Here is a 15,885-nt window from a genome sequence, read left to right on the forward strand (position 1 = left end):
ACCACCACGTGAAGGGCTGGGCTGACGACGATGGTCCAGTGAAAGAGCCTGAGCAGGAGCAGCCAGTGAGGTGGGAGGAGAGCCAGGAGAGTGGGCTGTTCTGGAATCAGGGATCAGCGATCCGTCAGATACTGCTGATGGGTCAGGAGGGTGTTCAGGTGAGTGTCAGTGTAATAGTGAAACGTCCAAGCTCACACGGTGTTCAGGTCTCTGGCTGAAGCTCAGGCCCTACTCCTGGAAACTTCTGTTGGGATTGGCCTCCTCCTCCGTGTAGTCAGTTTTCTTGGTCAGGACTTAAAAGGGCTCCAGGCTGCTGCTGTCCGGCATAGCCTCCCTCTCTGTACTCTAGTTCACAAGAGAACGCAAACAGCTCAGCCTGTGTCTGCCACTCTCTCTTCGGCTGTGAGCCCAGCTCCCACTTTCAGATGCTTCAGTACATGTCAGATGCTAGATGTCCACCTCGGCCCCTCAGGTCCAGGGAACACTCATCAGGCTCTGAGTGAAGCCCCTCTTACTTGGTGTATGGATTTCCTAGGGCTGCTGTAGGAGATGTCCACAAGCCAGGGGGCTGAAAACAACAGAAATTTATCCTCTCCCAGCTCTGGAGACCAGAAGCCTGAGATCAAGGTGTTGGCAGGGCCGTGCTTCCTTTGGAGGCTCCAGGGGAGGGTTCTTCCTGCCTCTTCCAGCTTCTGGGGGCTCCAGGTGCCGCTTGGCTTGTGGCCACATCCCTCCCATCTCTGCCTCCATCTTCACGTGGCTTCTCCTCTGCCTCTGTGTCTCTGCACTTCCGTGTCTTAGAAGGACCCTGCCATTGGATTTAGGGGCACTCTCATCCCGGATGATCTCATCTCCAGATCCTTAACTTTATTACATCTGCAAAGACCCTTTTGCCAAGTCAGGTCACAGTCACAGGTTCTGGGCGTCAGGGCATGGACATACCTTATTGGGGGCCATCATTCCACTCAGTACACTAGGTGAGGGGCCAGCACCCTCCACTCGTGCTTGGAGGTGTATGTGTCGGGGTAGGATTCCCGGCACACTGACACCTCCCTCCAAAAATAATCTCCATGCTTTCCCCTCTCTGGTGAAGTTCTTCAGGTCACAGCCTGGAGATAGTGCTAGGCACAGTTTACAACCAGTGCTGAACCGTGACCTTTCCAAGCGCCACATAAATGCCTGTACCTCCCTTTGGAATGGGAGTATGTGCCACCTCTTAGCATCCTTTTCCGCTTGGCACAGTGCTCATCATTCTGCTTAAAGTGTGGTGCCCGAACTCCTCCCCAGCCTGCAGGGTAGGAGAATTCTGCATAGGCCTCCTCATGTGACGCCTCTGCTGGCTCTCTGTTTCAGACCCTGACGTGTTGGATGAGCAGGCCGCCCTGGAAGAGTCCACTGTGTGAGATGGTGCAGCCTAGCGGCGGCCCGGCAGGGGACCAGGACGTGCTGGGTGAAGAGTCTTCTCTGGGGAAGCCAGCCATGCTCCACCTGCCTTCAGAGCAGGGTGCTCCTGAGACCTTCCAGCGCTGTCTGGAGGAGAATCAAGAGCTCCGAGGTGAGGGATACGGCGGGTGTGTGGAGTAAAATGTCTGGGGACCCGGCACTGCTGGGGGAAGGATTATCCCACTCACCTGCGCCTCTGCATTGACTGGGACTGGGGTGGGCCAGTTAGAGACTCAAGCTCAGCCACCCTTCCTTTTTGTTTCAGGTGGGATTCCCTGGAAGTGGACTTTGAGATACAGAGTGGCATGCAGGACGTTTATTTAGAGTCCTCTTAGGAGTAACACTGGGGAGGGGAAGGGCAGGGCAGGGCAGTGAAGAAGCAGAGGAGGGCGGAGGGAGAAGCTGGGCCACAGTGCAGGCCAGCCCTACAAGGAGCTCTGGAGCGGGAATGACCCTTCTGCGTTGTCCCACTTGGGCCAACGCGGCCAGGCCCCCTGTGTCTCTGTACTGATCAGTCATTAAGCACTGGCTCTCCTGGGAAGGGGCGTGGCTATCCTGGGAAGGAGCGAGGTTATTCTGGGAGGGGCGTGGCTATCCAGGAGGGGCGTGACTATCCTGGGAAGGGAGCGTGACCTGCTCCAGAAAGGGGCTGTGGTCTGCTCTGGGAATGGGCGTGGCCTCCCTGAGAGGGGCCAGTGGGCTGCTTTGGAAAAGGGGCGTCCAGGCCCTGTGGGCGGGGCATGAGCCCGGCGGGCCACTCCTCGAAGATACCGGAGCTGAGGGCTGTCCTCCAGCAGCACCCACCCCCCAGGTGGCCGGGTTCGAGTACTTTCCGGGCCGCCCCCTCCCCATCTCCATCACAGCCCCCACTCACTCACCCTCCATGTCCTCACCTGCATCGGGGGCAGCTTCTCCAAGCCCCAGGGGCCGTCGCATCGCGCCCCTCGGCTGGTGTGGCTGCCCTGGGGTGTGACCCACTCCTGACCACTTCCAGTGGGACAGCCCTCCCCCCTTGGTGGTCGTGCCCCGGGGGCTCCTCCTCTGGCGTGCCCCTCCTTGGGTATGGTAGCCCCAGGTGCCCAGGCGGCGTCCCTGCTTCCCACTCAGTGAGACTCTTGTGTTTTGTGCTGTGAGGACCTTCTACACTGCCGAGCCCAGAGCTGCAGGTGGAGATGGGGGGCACAGACTCCCCGGGTGGGTCACGGGGGGTGATGGGGCACATGGCCACTTTTGCTTCATCCTGGTTCCTGTTGGCAACTCAGGGCTTATAAAGGTCGCAGCCTTTGTGTACACCATATCCGAGAGGACGGGGCCTTGGTTGTTTTCACTCAGCCGTCCACTGTCCAAGCTGGCGGGCAGGTTGGCAGGTTGGCATAAGCAGTGGAGGCCACAGTCATGGGGCCACTCCCCCACCCGTCTGCTGGACAGTGCATCCTCTGGTGTGATGGGATGTCACATGGGGCCCTGTGCTGACGAGTCACATGCCCTGTAGGCCTCAGAGACTGGTGCTGGCTGAGGCCCTGCAGGCAGGGACCAAACTTGTGCCCAGAATATGTGTCTCTTCTTCTGTGAAGATGAGTCGCCTTCTCTTGCAGGATGGAAAGGGTCCAGCGTGGTCAACGGCCACTTAGGGGCTGCTTGGTCTTTTGGAGCGCTGGCCTGCTTTGGAGACAGCCCTGATTCATGCACAGAGGGCTGGGACCTACCTGCTTTAGGACAGGGTCCTCCCCCTCAGCTCTCAGACATCTAGAGGTTGTTCTGGGCACTGTGGGGTGTTGAGCAGCATCCCTGGCCTCTACCCACGAGGTGCCAATAGCACCCCTTCAGTTAAGACAAGCAGCAATATCCCCAGATGTCATCAAATGTCCTACTGTGTTGGGGCCACATAGAGCTGGCAGCCAGGTTGAGGGGCAGGGAGACAGCTCACCCTCCATAGCTATGTGCGTAGTCTCTGCTCATCCCCAGAACAGTGCTCTGGCAAAGGGGACTCGGGGGTGAGAGTGTGGCAGGCTGGCCGGACAGGGACCATGGACCCCCAGCTGCCCCCCAGGGAGCTCGGGCTCTGCACGTTTCTGCTTATACGGCTGCAGTGTATCAGGCCCTGGTCCAAACCCCCGGGGCCCGAGGTGTCTGCCCCTGTGATGCTTGTGATCGTGTCCATGGAGGAGGGGGCAGGAGGGAGGACGTAGGATTTGCTTGGAGTATTTGTGGGGAAGCTTCATAGAAGAAGTTGCTTCTACCTGGTATAGGAGTCCATTGATGTGGCGTGTCCAGGAGAGGTGAGTGTAGAGAGAGAAGCATGAGTGGGCGCCAGGGTCCGGGGCCAGAGGGGAAGTGACTGCCAGTGGATATGAGGTTTCTTTTGGAGGATGCAAATGTTCTGGAGCTAGATAGAGGTGATGGGTGCACATCTTGGTGAATATACTATAGCCACTGAATGACTGTATACTTTAAAATAGTTAAAATGGTGAAGTTGGTGTTCTGTGAATTGTACCTCAGTTAAAAACAGAAGTTGCGTGTGAGCTGAGCTGAGCCTTGGTGGGGGCTGGTGAGGAACCTGAGGCAGGTGACAGTGGGCGCAGAAGGTGGCTTTGGAGCCAGGCTCACGAGCCACTGTGGTTCCAGTGAAAGAATGTTCCATCAGAAGGCACCAGTTAGCTCGTTGGGGGTTTTGACCAGAGGGGGGCCTGAAGCTACTGCCTGCCCCCCTCTTGTCCAGCTCTGTGGTGGCTAGAACCTTTGCATGCCACGGGTCAGTTCTGTCACCCCCAACGGATTTCTGCTGCCAGGGGTGTCCCCAGGTGTGTGGCTGTCCTTTCCTTAAGCCCTGCTGACTGCCTGGGGAAAGGAGGATGGACTGGTTCTTGAGGTTGTCTTGAAAACCAGGCATTTTGGCTGCTTTTTTGTTTACCCTCCTCATCCTGTGAGATGGGTATGCTTGTCCCCGTTGAACATGTACATGAGGATGGTGAGGCTCAGAGAGGTGGCTAAGTGGCCTGCTCCAAGGCTTCTCGTCCGCCCCCCCAGGTCTGTGGCCAGCAGTGCCACGGGCAAGTTTGTTCTGGTGGCTGTGCCCCCGAGTCTGATCCCGAAGGCAGTGAGTGATCCAGGGCCCCAGGGCGGCCCGCCTCTGACCCACGCAGAGGGCAGATGAGTTCCAGAGTCACTTGCAAAGAAAGTGGCATTTGACATGTGCTTTTCTCCTTTTTTTTTTTTTTTTTGGCTGCCCCATGCGGCTTGTGGGATCTCAGTTCCCTGACGAGGGATTGAACCCACGCCCTGACAGTGAAAGCCTGGAATCCTAACCACTAGGCCACCAGGGAACTCCCGGACACATGCTTTTAAGTGAAGCTGACGTGGTTAATATCTTGGAGACACTGGGGGCACGTCATTTGCGTAGTTGACTTCGAAAGCGCTTGGTGAAGTGAAGGGAGTGTTTGGAAGCTGTCGGGGTGGTGGAGGCCGCGGGGTGGTGGAGGCCGCGGCCACCGGGTGCACCTGCCCCCTGCCACCTCTGCAGACGCCATCCGCCAGAGCAACCAGATGCTGCGGGAACGCTGCGAGGAGCTGCAGCGTTTCCAGGGCAGCCAGAGGGAGGAGAAGGCCTTCCTTATGCAGAAGTTCCAGGAGGCCCGGGACCTGGTGGAGAGGCTGAGCCTGGAGAAGCGGGAGCTGCACCGGCAGAGGGAGCAGGCCCTGCAGGAGGTGGAGCGCCTCAAGACATGCCAGCAGGTAGCGGGCCACCGCCGCCCGCCCCGGACCCGCAGGGACTGCGCTCGGGGTCGCGGGGTTGGCGGGGGGGCTCCCGGAGTTGGGAAAAGCCATTGTCCTCGTGGTCGTGGCGTTAGGCTTAGTCACCCAGGAGGGATGCAGGTTGAAATCAGCAAAGATAAAAGGAACAGAGGGCGGATCCAGGAGAGGCTGGGCCACGTGTGATGACACGCACGGGTACCACCACCAGGGAAGCTCCCCTGAGTGGTGCGGTCCGGGGACTTGAGTGGGGGTCGGTCCTGGAGGCCTGGGGCGCCCACGTGACTGACCTTAGTTACCGGGTCTCTGCGCCCCGCAGGTCAAGCTGGTACACGTGGCCTGGGGCCCCACCCCAAATCACCCTGATGGTGTAGACTGCCTGGTGGGGGCCCTCGGGGAGGTGTGTTAGGTTCCTGGAGCTGCTGTAACAAAGTACCACAAACCTGGTAGTTTCAAGCCACAGAAACGTATTGTCTCCCAGTTCTGGAGGCCGGAAGTCCAAGATCAAGGTGAGGGCAGGGTTGGTTCCTTCTGAGGACCGTGAGGGCAGGATCTGGTCAAGGCCTCTCTCCCAGCCTCGGGTGCTGGCGGGCAGGACTTGGCGTTCCTTGCTTTGCAAACACACTGTCACGTGACCTTCTCCCCCTGTGTCTGGGCATCTCTCCTCCTCTTATGAAGACACTGGTGTCAAAGCGCAGCTCAGCCGGCCATTGGGTAAAGGGGTAAAAACGGGTTTTGTTTGGTAACTACCGACAGCAGGGGAAGGCGCTGAGCACCCTTCTGATGGGCACAGAGGTGCTGGCGATTTGAAGGGAGAGTGAGGTGGGGGCAGCGAGCAGGGGCTCAAGTGAAAACCCACGCGGGGTGGGTCAGTGTCAGTGCGGTGAGGTCAGCGGCGTCCACCCCGGGAGTCAGCTCTGGAAGTTAGGATTCCATCCCAGGCAGACACGGGCAGACCGAGGCCCTGTCCTTTCTGAGGATTCCGTTTCCGAGGAATGGCTCTCAGGTCCCCGAGGAAGACTCCTGGGGGACAGAGGAAGGATTCACATGTTGGGAGCCCTCTTAGGAAAGGCTCTGAGGATGGTGGGGGGCTGGGTCAGGTGTGGGCTGGAGCAAACAGTACACTCGTTTGCCAGCCCTATTTTCTCAGACAGGAGCTCAAAAGGGGGTTGGGTGGCCCAGGGTCCTGACCTTAGGCTGCAAGAAGCCACTCTAGAGTTTGCTCGAGTGTCCGAGTCTTTTGTAGTTCTCAGCAGTCACTGGATCAGGGGCCCACCCTCCTCCAGTACGATCTCATCTTAAGTTGGTCACATCTGGAGAGACCCTGTCTCTAAATCAGGTCCCATTTACAGGTACTGGGGGTTAGGCCATGGCCATGTCACTTTGGGGCCAGCGGTAAAGCCACTACAATCCTGAACTGGTGTACTCGGCACAGAAATGAAAAGGAGAAGGCTGCTGTTCTCAGGATGCCTTCAGAGCGTCCGCCTGCCCCGTGCTCACATGATGGGATGCTGGCTTCATGGTAGCGATCAGAGCCACTGCCAAAGCCCTATTTCTAGCTGACGAGTCTGACAGTAGCGGGTATTGGAGGGGCCATGGCTTCCTGTTGCTGGTGGCAGCATCAGTTGGTGCCACTGCTTTGAAAAACTATTTGGCATTTTCTCTGCAAGTTGAAAATTTAGGTCACCCCCAACTCATCAGTTGCACCCCAGTTATACGTAGGAGAAACTCTTGCACATGGACAACAGGTGATGGGGATAAGACGGTGACCCCAGCAAAAACCTGGGCATAGCTGAGTGCCCGTCCCTGGAGAAAGTGGTAGAGCCACAGGCTGGAGTTTTTTCCAACAGCTTTTCCAGGATAAAACTCAACATACCATGAAATTCACCCCTTGAAAGTGTAGAATTCAGTAGTTTTTAGTATAGTCATAGAGTTGTCCAACCATCACCTCCATCTGCTCCCAAAGCATTGTCACCATCCCAAGGAGAAACCCCGTCCCCACGAGCAGGCACTCCCCAGTCCCATCTTCCCCACCCGGGCACGTGCCCATCTTTCTGTCTGTGTTTGCCTGTTCTGGGCATCTCCTGTGAGTAGAATCCACCGTGTGGCTCTCATGTCTGGCTGCTTTCACTCAGCATCACGTTTTTTTACAAAATAAAATTTATTTATTTATTTATTTATTTGGTTGCACCAGGTCTTAGTTGTGGCAGGTGGGCTCCTTAGTCATGGCATGCACATTCTTTTTTTTTTTTTAACATCTTTATTGAAGTATAATTGCTTTACAGTGATGCGTTAGTTTCTGCTTTATAACAAAATGAATCAGTTATACATGCACGTACGTCCCCATATCTCTTCCCTCTTGTATCTCCCTCCCTCCCACCCTCCCTATTGACATGCGAATTCTTACTTGCAACATGCCTGTGGGATCTAGTTCCCTGACCAGGGATTGAACCTCGGCCCCCTGCATTGGGACTTCAGGGTCCTAACCACTGCGCCACCAGGGAAGTCCCAGCATCATATTTTTGAGGTTCATCCACGCTGCAGTCTGTCCAAGTACCTCATATCACTTTATGGCTGGATGATATTCCAGTGTATGGAGAGACTATGTTTTGTTTATCCAGTCGTCATTTGATGGACATTTGGGTCGTTTCCACTCTGGCTGTTAGGAGTAATGCTGCTGTGAACATTCCTGTGTGGACATGGGTTTTCATTTCTTTCAGGTAGATACCTAGGAGTTCCCCCATTATTTTGAACCAAATTCCAGACACCGCATAATTTCGTCTGTAAATATTTCAGTGTGCATCTCTAAGAAACATGAGAACAATACCACCGTCACACCTAAAGTAGTTACCATTACCTGCTTAGTGTCATCAAATAAATTCTAAGATACATTTTGACAGGATTTCCTGATGGATCCAATGTGAGCTGTGAGAGGCAGAGAGGACTCCAGGGTTTTGTGCCGCTAACTGGAGGATGGACTAGATGGGGAAGGCCTCACTGGGGTGCCATCTAGTCAGCACTGGAATACATGTGGGTATCTGGGGGAAGACTGTTGTAGAGGTGGGGAAAGCATGTGCAAAGTTCCTGAGGCAGGAGCATGCCTGTGATGTTCAGGGAAGACCGAAGAGGCAAACATGGCTGGGGCAGAGTGGATAGGGGCTGAGGAGGGCAGAGTCATGGTGGGGCTAATCATGTGGGATCAGTAAGCCAGTGAAGGATTTGGGCTTTGATCCTGAGTGTGACAGGAACTGTGGGAGGGTGCTGTGCTAGTGTGAGACATTATCTGGATTCCTGTCTAGTGTAGGGGGTGTTATGGGTTGAATTATGTTCCCCCCAAAGAAATGCCCATATCCTAACCCCTGGGACCTCAGAATGTGACCTTATTTAGAAATGGGTTGTTTGCAGATGTAATCAAGTTAAGATGAGGTCACACTGGCTTAGGATGGGCCTAAATCCAATGACTGGTATCTCTAAAAGAAGAGAAACAGACACCCAGGGAAGATGGTCACGTGACAATGGAGGCTGCTACAGCCAAGGGCTCTCAGGAGGAACCAGCCCCGCCGACACCTTACTCTTGGACTCCCGGCCTCCAGAAGGCAATCCATTTCTGTTGTCTTAAGCCCCCTGCTTTGTGGTCCTTTTGGGGAAAGCTTACTGCAGCCTCCGGGCCCCAATGTGGAGAAGCTGGGCAGGCAGTTGGGTAGCTAAGCTGGGGTGCCGGAGAGAAGTCTTTTCTGGAGGGAGGAATCTGGAAGCCCTCAGCCCGTGGAGGGTACTGAAAGCCTTGAGACGGCGCAGGTCATCATCGTGCGTGTGTAGCTGGAGAAGGATGGTGGGCGGGGCCGTGTGTGTGGCCGGGAGCACAGGGGTGCTGGTTCCTACCGAGGGGTTACTGTGGAGGGGCCGGGTATGCAGAGGACCGGGGCTGCACCCTGGGCCTGAGCAGCCTGAGGTCTCAGGGGACCGGCATCTGGACAGTTTGATGACGGAGGCACACAGACTCCTGCTGGGCTCAGCCCTCGTGGCCTGGTTGTCAGCCTTGTGAGACTCGAGGCACCTCTGTGCTTCCATGTCCCTGGGTCTCCTGTTGCCCCATCTGCAGGGATGAGGAGGGGCTTGGAGTGGGGGCTCATGGGACTCGATCCCTTTCCACCGCTTCAGTTGCCTCGCTGAGGGTGAGAAGCTTCCAGAGGTGAGAGGTGAGATGAGTAGGGGTGCTGAGGGCTCGAGGGGAGCCCTCGGGGGACCCGTCTCAGTGCTTTCAGCTGCCCTGGGGCTTGGGGCTGCCAGGGGTGAGCACCTGGTAAGGAAGCATCACCGACAGGAAGTGGCTTTTTTTCCATGCAGCAGATGGCCGAGGACAAGGCCTCAGTGAAAGCCCAGGTGACATCCTTGCTGGGGGAGCTGCAGGAGAGCCAGAGTCGCTTGGAGGCTGCCACCAAGGAGCGGCAGGCTTTGGAGGGCAGGTGAGTAGGGAGGGAAAACCAGCCTGGAGGCCGTTGTCACGGTGCCCGAGAAGAATGAGGCCATTCAGGGGCTTCCAGAGAGTTCCTCTGTGACAGGATGGACGGGAGCACACGGGCGTGGGGCAGGTGTGTGGTGGGGCTGTGGACTGGGTGTCCAGGACCTGAGTCCCAGCGGGATTTCTGGCCTTTCCGACCTTTTGCTGGAGTTTGGATTATTTCCTGAGGGGGCATTTGCTGGGCAGTGGGGAAGAGCACCCCCGTGATCTGCAGGAAAGCACTCCAGTGCCCTCCCGGCGGAGGTTGATGACAGGGAAAGGGCACACGCCAGCACCCCCAAGGACAGAAGACGCGGGTCGGGGGTGGAGAACCCCACACCTTCAGCTTCCTCTCTCCCTCCCCTGAGGGGCCAGCCGAGCACTCTCCCTTCTCCAGTAGTGACAGATGCCTCCCTGGAGACCCAGGGAGCCCACTCGAGACTCAGCGCCCCGGGTTTCATTGAGGGCTGGTCGCTGCCCGGCACGTGCCAAACTTCCCGATTCCCAGAGGAAAGCACGTGCGCCCCCTAAACCACCCTGTGGTGCCAGAGTCCAGGCACAGGGACCACCCTTATCAGTAGGGAAAGTGTCTTGTCAGTGCAGGGCACTCGCACCAGCCCACTGCCCGGGCACCACCCCAGGGCCAGCCTTGCAAGCCGGCCCTTCCAAAGCTGGCAGCCTCAGGTCCGCCAGTCGCTCTCTCCTGCAGAGGGAGGTTCCTGTAAGTGGGGTCATTGGGTCAAAGGGCACGGATGTTTCAGTGATTCTCACGCCGCCGGGCCGCTGCCGTCCAGAAAGACAGGTCCAGGCGACAGAGGTGGCCCCAGCTCTCCCAGCGCGGGAGGTGATCCGGGTGCCCTGGACGGTGTTGGGGGCGCCTTTGTGAAGGAGGCTGGAGGAGCAGGCAGGGGTGACAGCGTGTGAGCGCGCTGCCCTCTAGAAAGAAGACGGCGAAAGGGAGGCCGCGGAAGGCTGAGCCTCCTGGCCCCGGGCTCTTCGCATTCTGCTGTTTCCCGTACACGCTTCTGTCCCTCCGGGTTTCAAAAAGGCACGTGTAATTTTCAGGGCACTTTTGGGTCTTCCCTGCCTATCTTTTTTTTTTTTTTTTTTTTTTTTGCGGTACGCGGGCCTCTCACTGTTATGGCCTCTCCCCTTGCGGAGCACAGGCTCTGGACGCGCAGGCTCAGCGGCCATGGCTCACGGGCCCAGCCGCTCCACGGCATGTGGGATCCTCCCAGACCGGGGCACAAACCCGCATCCCCTGCATCGGCAGGCGGACCCCCAACCACTGCACCACCAGGGAAGCCCCCCGCCTATCTTTTTTCTATGCACATGAAAGAAGCAGACTTTGGTCACTTAATGACCCTGCAAAGGTGTTACTCCAGCAATTGTAGGCTCTTGGGCACCCTCCTTTCCTGTCCCCTGCTCCCGTCTCTGTGGCTGAGCATGTACATGCTGAGCTGGACGGCTCGGGGCAGGAAGCCTGCCTGCATTTCACATCATTCGGCGTGGCCATTTAAGTGGCCTCAGACTTAATGCACATGGCTGCCCTTTGAGCCCTGGCCTGTCACCTCGGGCCCCTGGCAGATAGCACTTCCATCTGCTGATGACAGTGGCAGCCACTAACTTTTGTTGGCTCACAGATGGGGACCTGCGTTCAGTAGATTTGGATAGGCACGTGCACACGGTGAGACCAGAGACCATCCCCAGTAGCCTCCCCCACCGAGAAGCAGCCACTGTCGCCCCGCAGGCAGCTGTGTGGACGTAGGGATGTGGAGTCGGGAGATCGCGGGCTGGGGCGGATGTAGCTGAGGAGAGCTGAGCTGTCACTGCGCCACAGGACAGAGCACTGGGGATTCTCTGCTGAGGCTGCTGCCGTCTCCTGGGTGGGCAGGTGCGAGGCTCTTCATGCAGGTGTGGACCCCGGGGTCCAGACGGGCCTGAGCCTCCTCACCACTTCTGGAGCAGTGACTGGTCGGCAAAGAGCCTCTGAGCACTGACCCTGCCTCCCCTCCACCTCCCCCCGCCCTGCCCCATTTCTCACCTTCTCCCTCTCCGGCTTCCAGAAAGGCTGTCTTTGCTGGCTGTCTCCACCTGCTTTCCTCCCAGCCCATCCACTGAGATGGCTCTGGCCAGGGCCCCCAGCACCCACGTGCCAGAACCCAATGGGCAGTTCCCTGGGGCTCCTCTCCCCTGGACCACCTCCTTCACCTTCCAAAGGTCTTCTCTGGGGGCCACCATCAGCCCGAACCTGCCCCCATTCGGCTGCCCTGCAGTTGTCCCTGCTTCCAGTGATAGTGCGTCCACTGTGACGCCTGGAGGACCCCCTTGGTCCCACTGGGCCGTGACTTGTCCCTGTCTCTGCGCAGCGTGGCGGGGATGCTGGGAGCACAGGAGGGTCCTGCTATGGGCCCTCTGTGACCTCCCATGCCTTCACCAGGGTCCGGGCCGCCAGTGAGCAGGCCCGGCAGCTGGAGAACGAGCGCGAGGCACTGCAGCAGCAGCACAGCGTGCAGGTGGACCAGCTGCGCCTGCAGAACCAGAGTATGGACGCTGCCCTGCGCATGGAGCGCCAGGCTGCCTCGGAGGAGAAGTGAGTGGCCCGCTGCCTCCTGGGAGCCCTTCCAGGGGCCGGCCGGCGGGGGAGGGCCCAATGCTGTCCCTTACCGTTGTCACACCCCAACAATCCGGCTTTCAGAGGGTGACAGTATTCGCTCTCCAGTCCACACGTTAACAGTGTCCCATCTGGGATCCTACCTTTTCCTTGTTGGCGTGTCTTTTGAGTCTTCTTTAATCTAGAACAGTCTTCCTGCTTTTCTCTGTTTTTCTTGAACTTGACTTTTTTGAACAGTACAGGACAGCTCTGTTTTATTATAAACATTTCTTTGTGTACATTTTGAAATGCCAGATTGATGGAAAATGATATGAAATAGGTAGCAAAGCTTGCCTCAGAGCTGACGGCCTTCAAGGCACACAGGCACCCTGAAAGCCACATTCTGATCTGTGGCCGTGACGACAAGGAAGAGGGTGGAGTTGGAAGCAGTAAGAGCTGTGGCTGGGTCAGGACAAGGTGGTTTCTCCAGCCTAAGCTCCTTTTCCTTAGGAGGAAGCTGGCCCAGCTGCAGGTGGCCTATCACCAGCTCTTCCAAGAGTATGACAGCCACATCAAGAGCAGCATGGTGAGCGGTGAGCAGAACCGAGTGAATATGGTGGCGGCCTTCTGGGCTGTCAGCCTGGGGCTGACTCCCCTCAATTCAGGGATATTGGAACTCAAGGCCCTACCTTAACAGACTCACCGAGTTGGCTTTGGAGAGGGATACTCGATTCGGCCTAGAGCTTTGTCAGGGCTGTGGGGTGATGGCTCAGGACAGGCAGTGGGGAGGCGGGGACGCTTGGGCTGTGTTGTTTGCAGCCCCTGTTGGGCTGGGCAGCGCCTCCAGATGCTCCGCCTGTGGGCAGGCCCACGCTTGTCTCTGCAGCTGGTCCCTCCCGCCAGGCGTCCCCAGATTTCCTTGGGAATGTTTCCATACCAGTGTTGAAGGTGGCTGATACCCCTTTTCTAGTTTGTCCTCGTCAGACTTATACTGAGTGCAGTTTCTAGTGATCACAGTTTAGGAAGGATGTAGTCAAACCTGAACAGACCTGGAGGGGACTTATAAGGGTAAAGCCTGAAAGTGGGTCACATGAGGAAGAGTTAGTTATGAAGGCGTGTCCCTTTGATCTCCAGAGGGAAGGCTTAGTGGTGTGTGCGTCTGTGTGTGGGTGTGTGTGTGGGGGGGTGGGGCATCCGTGAGGGACCAGCAGACCCTCGACCAGGTGGCAGAGTGGAAGGACCGATGGGCCTCGGCTTAGCGGGCATGTGGTGGAGCATTAGTGCATGAGACTGGCTCAGTGTGGAGCACGTGGCCTCAGGAGGGAGTGTGGCCCCCGTCCTTTGAGGGGTTGGAGGACTGTCCAGCTGGGAAGGGAATGTCAGCCTGGGGGGCAGTTGTGCCAGATGACCTCGAGGTCCCCTCCAGCCTCTGCCTTTCCTGGGCCCTGCACAGCACGGGCTGGCTGGGCCCGATCTCTTGTTCCTCTTGGTTCTGCTTTCCTGGAGCAGCAGCCGGCCTGGGGGCAGCCTGGCTCCAAGGCTGAGCCAGATCGGGCTCTGTCAGTTCCCCGTCGCCCACATCTAGGGACTGCAGCTGGAAGATCTCAAGCAGCAGCTCAAGCAGGCTGAGGAGGCCCTGGTGGCCAAACAGGAACTGATCGACAAACTGAAGGAAGAGGCCGAGCAGCACAAGATAGTGATGGAGACGGTTCCGGTGCTGAAAGCCCAGGTGAGGGCTCTCCTCTGTGGCCTGTGTGTGGGTGAGCGGACCGGGCCACTGGCGCTGGGACCTGGCATGTCTCCAGCGTCAGTTTGCAGTGGCTTCTCAGAAGCTCTTTGAGTCCCTCGCACTGCTCCTTGAACTCTCAGTGCCTTTGGGGTGACTGTCTTCATGCCGTGGGCTCTGGGAGAGCAGGAGTGGGCTGTGCCTTCCCCCGGCCCCCCGTGGCTGGCATGGAGTGTCCAATGCGTGGCTGATGGAGAGTGGGCACTGCCCCTGTCTTGGCTTTGCCAGGCGGATATCTACAAGGCGGATTTCCAGGCTGAGAGGCAGGCCCGGGAGAAGCTGGCTGAGAAAAAGGAGTTCCTGCAGGAGCAGCTGGAGCAGCTGCAGAGGGAGTACAGCAGGCTGAAGACCAGCTGTCAGGAGTCGGCCAGGTGGGCCTTGGAGCGCGGGACCCACGGGGAGTGGCACCGGGTACTGGGCCTGTCAAGTTAGGGGGAGCTGGCCTCCCTCTCCCCGCCTCGCGCCTCATCCTTCCATCAGCTTTGTACGTGCTGGAGATTGACTCATACGTATTGATTGGACAGTTTCTTTTCTCAAAGGATCGAAGACATGAGGAAGCGGCATGTAGAGGTCTCCCAGCTCCCCTTAGCCCCTGCCCCAGGTGAGGGAGCTGCAGGGGGAGGGCTGGGGAGGGCAGGGTGCTGGGAGGAGGTGCTGAGGATCCTGGAGCCCAGCGAGGGAGCTCCAGGGAGCTCGCACTGGCCCCTGGCCCCTCCTCCCCAGCGGTACCGACCCTGGGGGCGGGGCTAAAGGGGAGGCGCTAGCGGTGGGGACCCAGGTCATTGGAACCAAGGTATCTCAGCACTTTGTGCCTTGGCCCTTCCCTGCAGTTTGTGCAAGGGGACACACAAGAAGCCCGCCCCCACCCGTGCCTCTTCTCTTTCCCCAGCTCATCACTCCTTTCACCTGGCCCTGCCCAGCCAGAGGAGAAGCCCCCCTGAGGAGCCACCCAACTTCTGCTGCCCCAAGTGCCAGTATCAGGCTCCTGACATGGACACCCTGCAGATACACGTCATGGAGTGCATCGAGTAGGACTGCCTACCGACACCCAGCCCAGGACAGTGCAATCTGTTGCTTTCCTCTCCTGTCTGCCTGGTCCTGAATTAGGGGCTGGGTGACAGAGGGTGGGCCCCTTCTCTGAGCCCCGAGAGCTAGCTGCAGGGCCTTATGCTTCTGCGCCCCCATCCGCTGGTTCACCTCTTTTAGGGCACACAGAGCCCCAGATAGGCCCGATGCTCTGCTTTTTTTGTTCGTTCTGTCTGCTTGAACTGCTTGTCTCCGGGGTTCGCTCTTCTTCCACCTGTGCTGGGGAAGTCAAGAGCCAAGGCCAGGGCTCCCAGACAATTGCTTCCCAGGCTGAGACGGGCAGGACCCTTCGTCCCGGCCGCCTGGCCCAGTGCGGCGCTGCTCTCATGGGCTGTGTGCTGTTCCACTGGCGGCTGCACCACTGTGGATCGAACTTGTCTGCTGCTAGTGGACGTTTGGGTTGTTACTGGTCTTTTTACTGTCATAAACAACACCACGGTGAAAATCCTTGTGCATCCATCATATGTACCTTTGGGTTGGATCCCGCAGAAGCGGCACCACTGAGCAGGGGGGTAGACAGTGCTGGCGCTCCCCTACCCTGGGCGTGCTTTCCTGCTCCCCGCTCACTCCCTGTAGCCCTGCCACAGATGACGGGTGTCCAACCCGTGGGTTTGTGCCATCCACCAGGCGAGCCGTTCTCTGTTAAGAGAGAGCTTGAGCATCTCTTCAGAGCTTGAAGGGTCCTTTTCAGTTCTGGTGTAGACAGCTTGTTTGTATTTTTTGCCC

At 57.8% G+C, this 15,885-nt stretch overlaps 1 protein-coding gene across 7 annotated transcripts; it reads left to right on the forward strand.

The window, feature by feature from the left end:
- Positions 1-1,356: 1,356 nt before the first annotated feature.
- IKBKG (inhibitor of nuclear factor kappa B kinase regulatory subunit gamma) lies at positions 1,357-15,598 on the forward strand (the record flags this gene model as incomplete). Of its 7 annotated transcripts, none has more annotated exons than XM_079726877.1 (9): positions 1,357-1,555; positions 4,964-5,175; positions 9,544-9,659; positions 12,135-12,287; positions 12,798-12,873; positions 13,873-14,016; positions 14,302-14,444; positions 14,613-14,674; positions 14,963-15,598. In XM_079726877.1, the coding sequence occupies 9 exons, from the start codon at positions 1,369-1,371 to the stop codon at positions 15,103-15,105; spliced, it is 1,236 nt and encodes a 411-aa protein (XP_079583003.1). In that variant the 3' UTR covers positions 15,106-15,598. The 7 variants fall into 7 exon arrangements, with proteins under 7 accessions (XP_079583003.1, XP_079582997.1, XP_079582998.1 ...); XM_079726871.1 differs by having other exon boundaries at positions 1,369-1,555; positions 9,541-9,659; positions 12,798-12,894; XM_079726872.1 differs by having other exon boundaries at positions 1,369-1,555; positions 9,541-9,659.
- Positions 15,599-15,885: the final 287 nt, after the last annotated feature.

Source organism: Hyperoodon ampullatus (assembly GCF_949752795.1).
Source record: "Hyperoodon ampullatus genome assembly, chromosome: X".
Taxonomy (NCBI): domain Eukaryota; kingdom Metazoa; phylum Chordata; class Mammalia; order Artiodactyla; family Ziphiidae; genus Hyperoodon; species Hyperoodon ampullatus.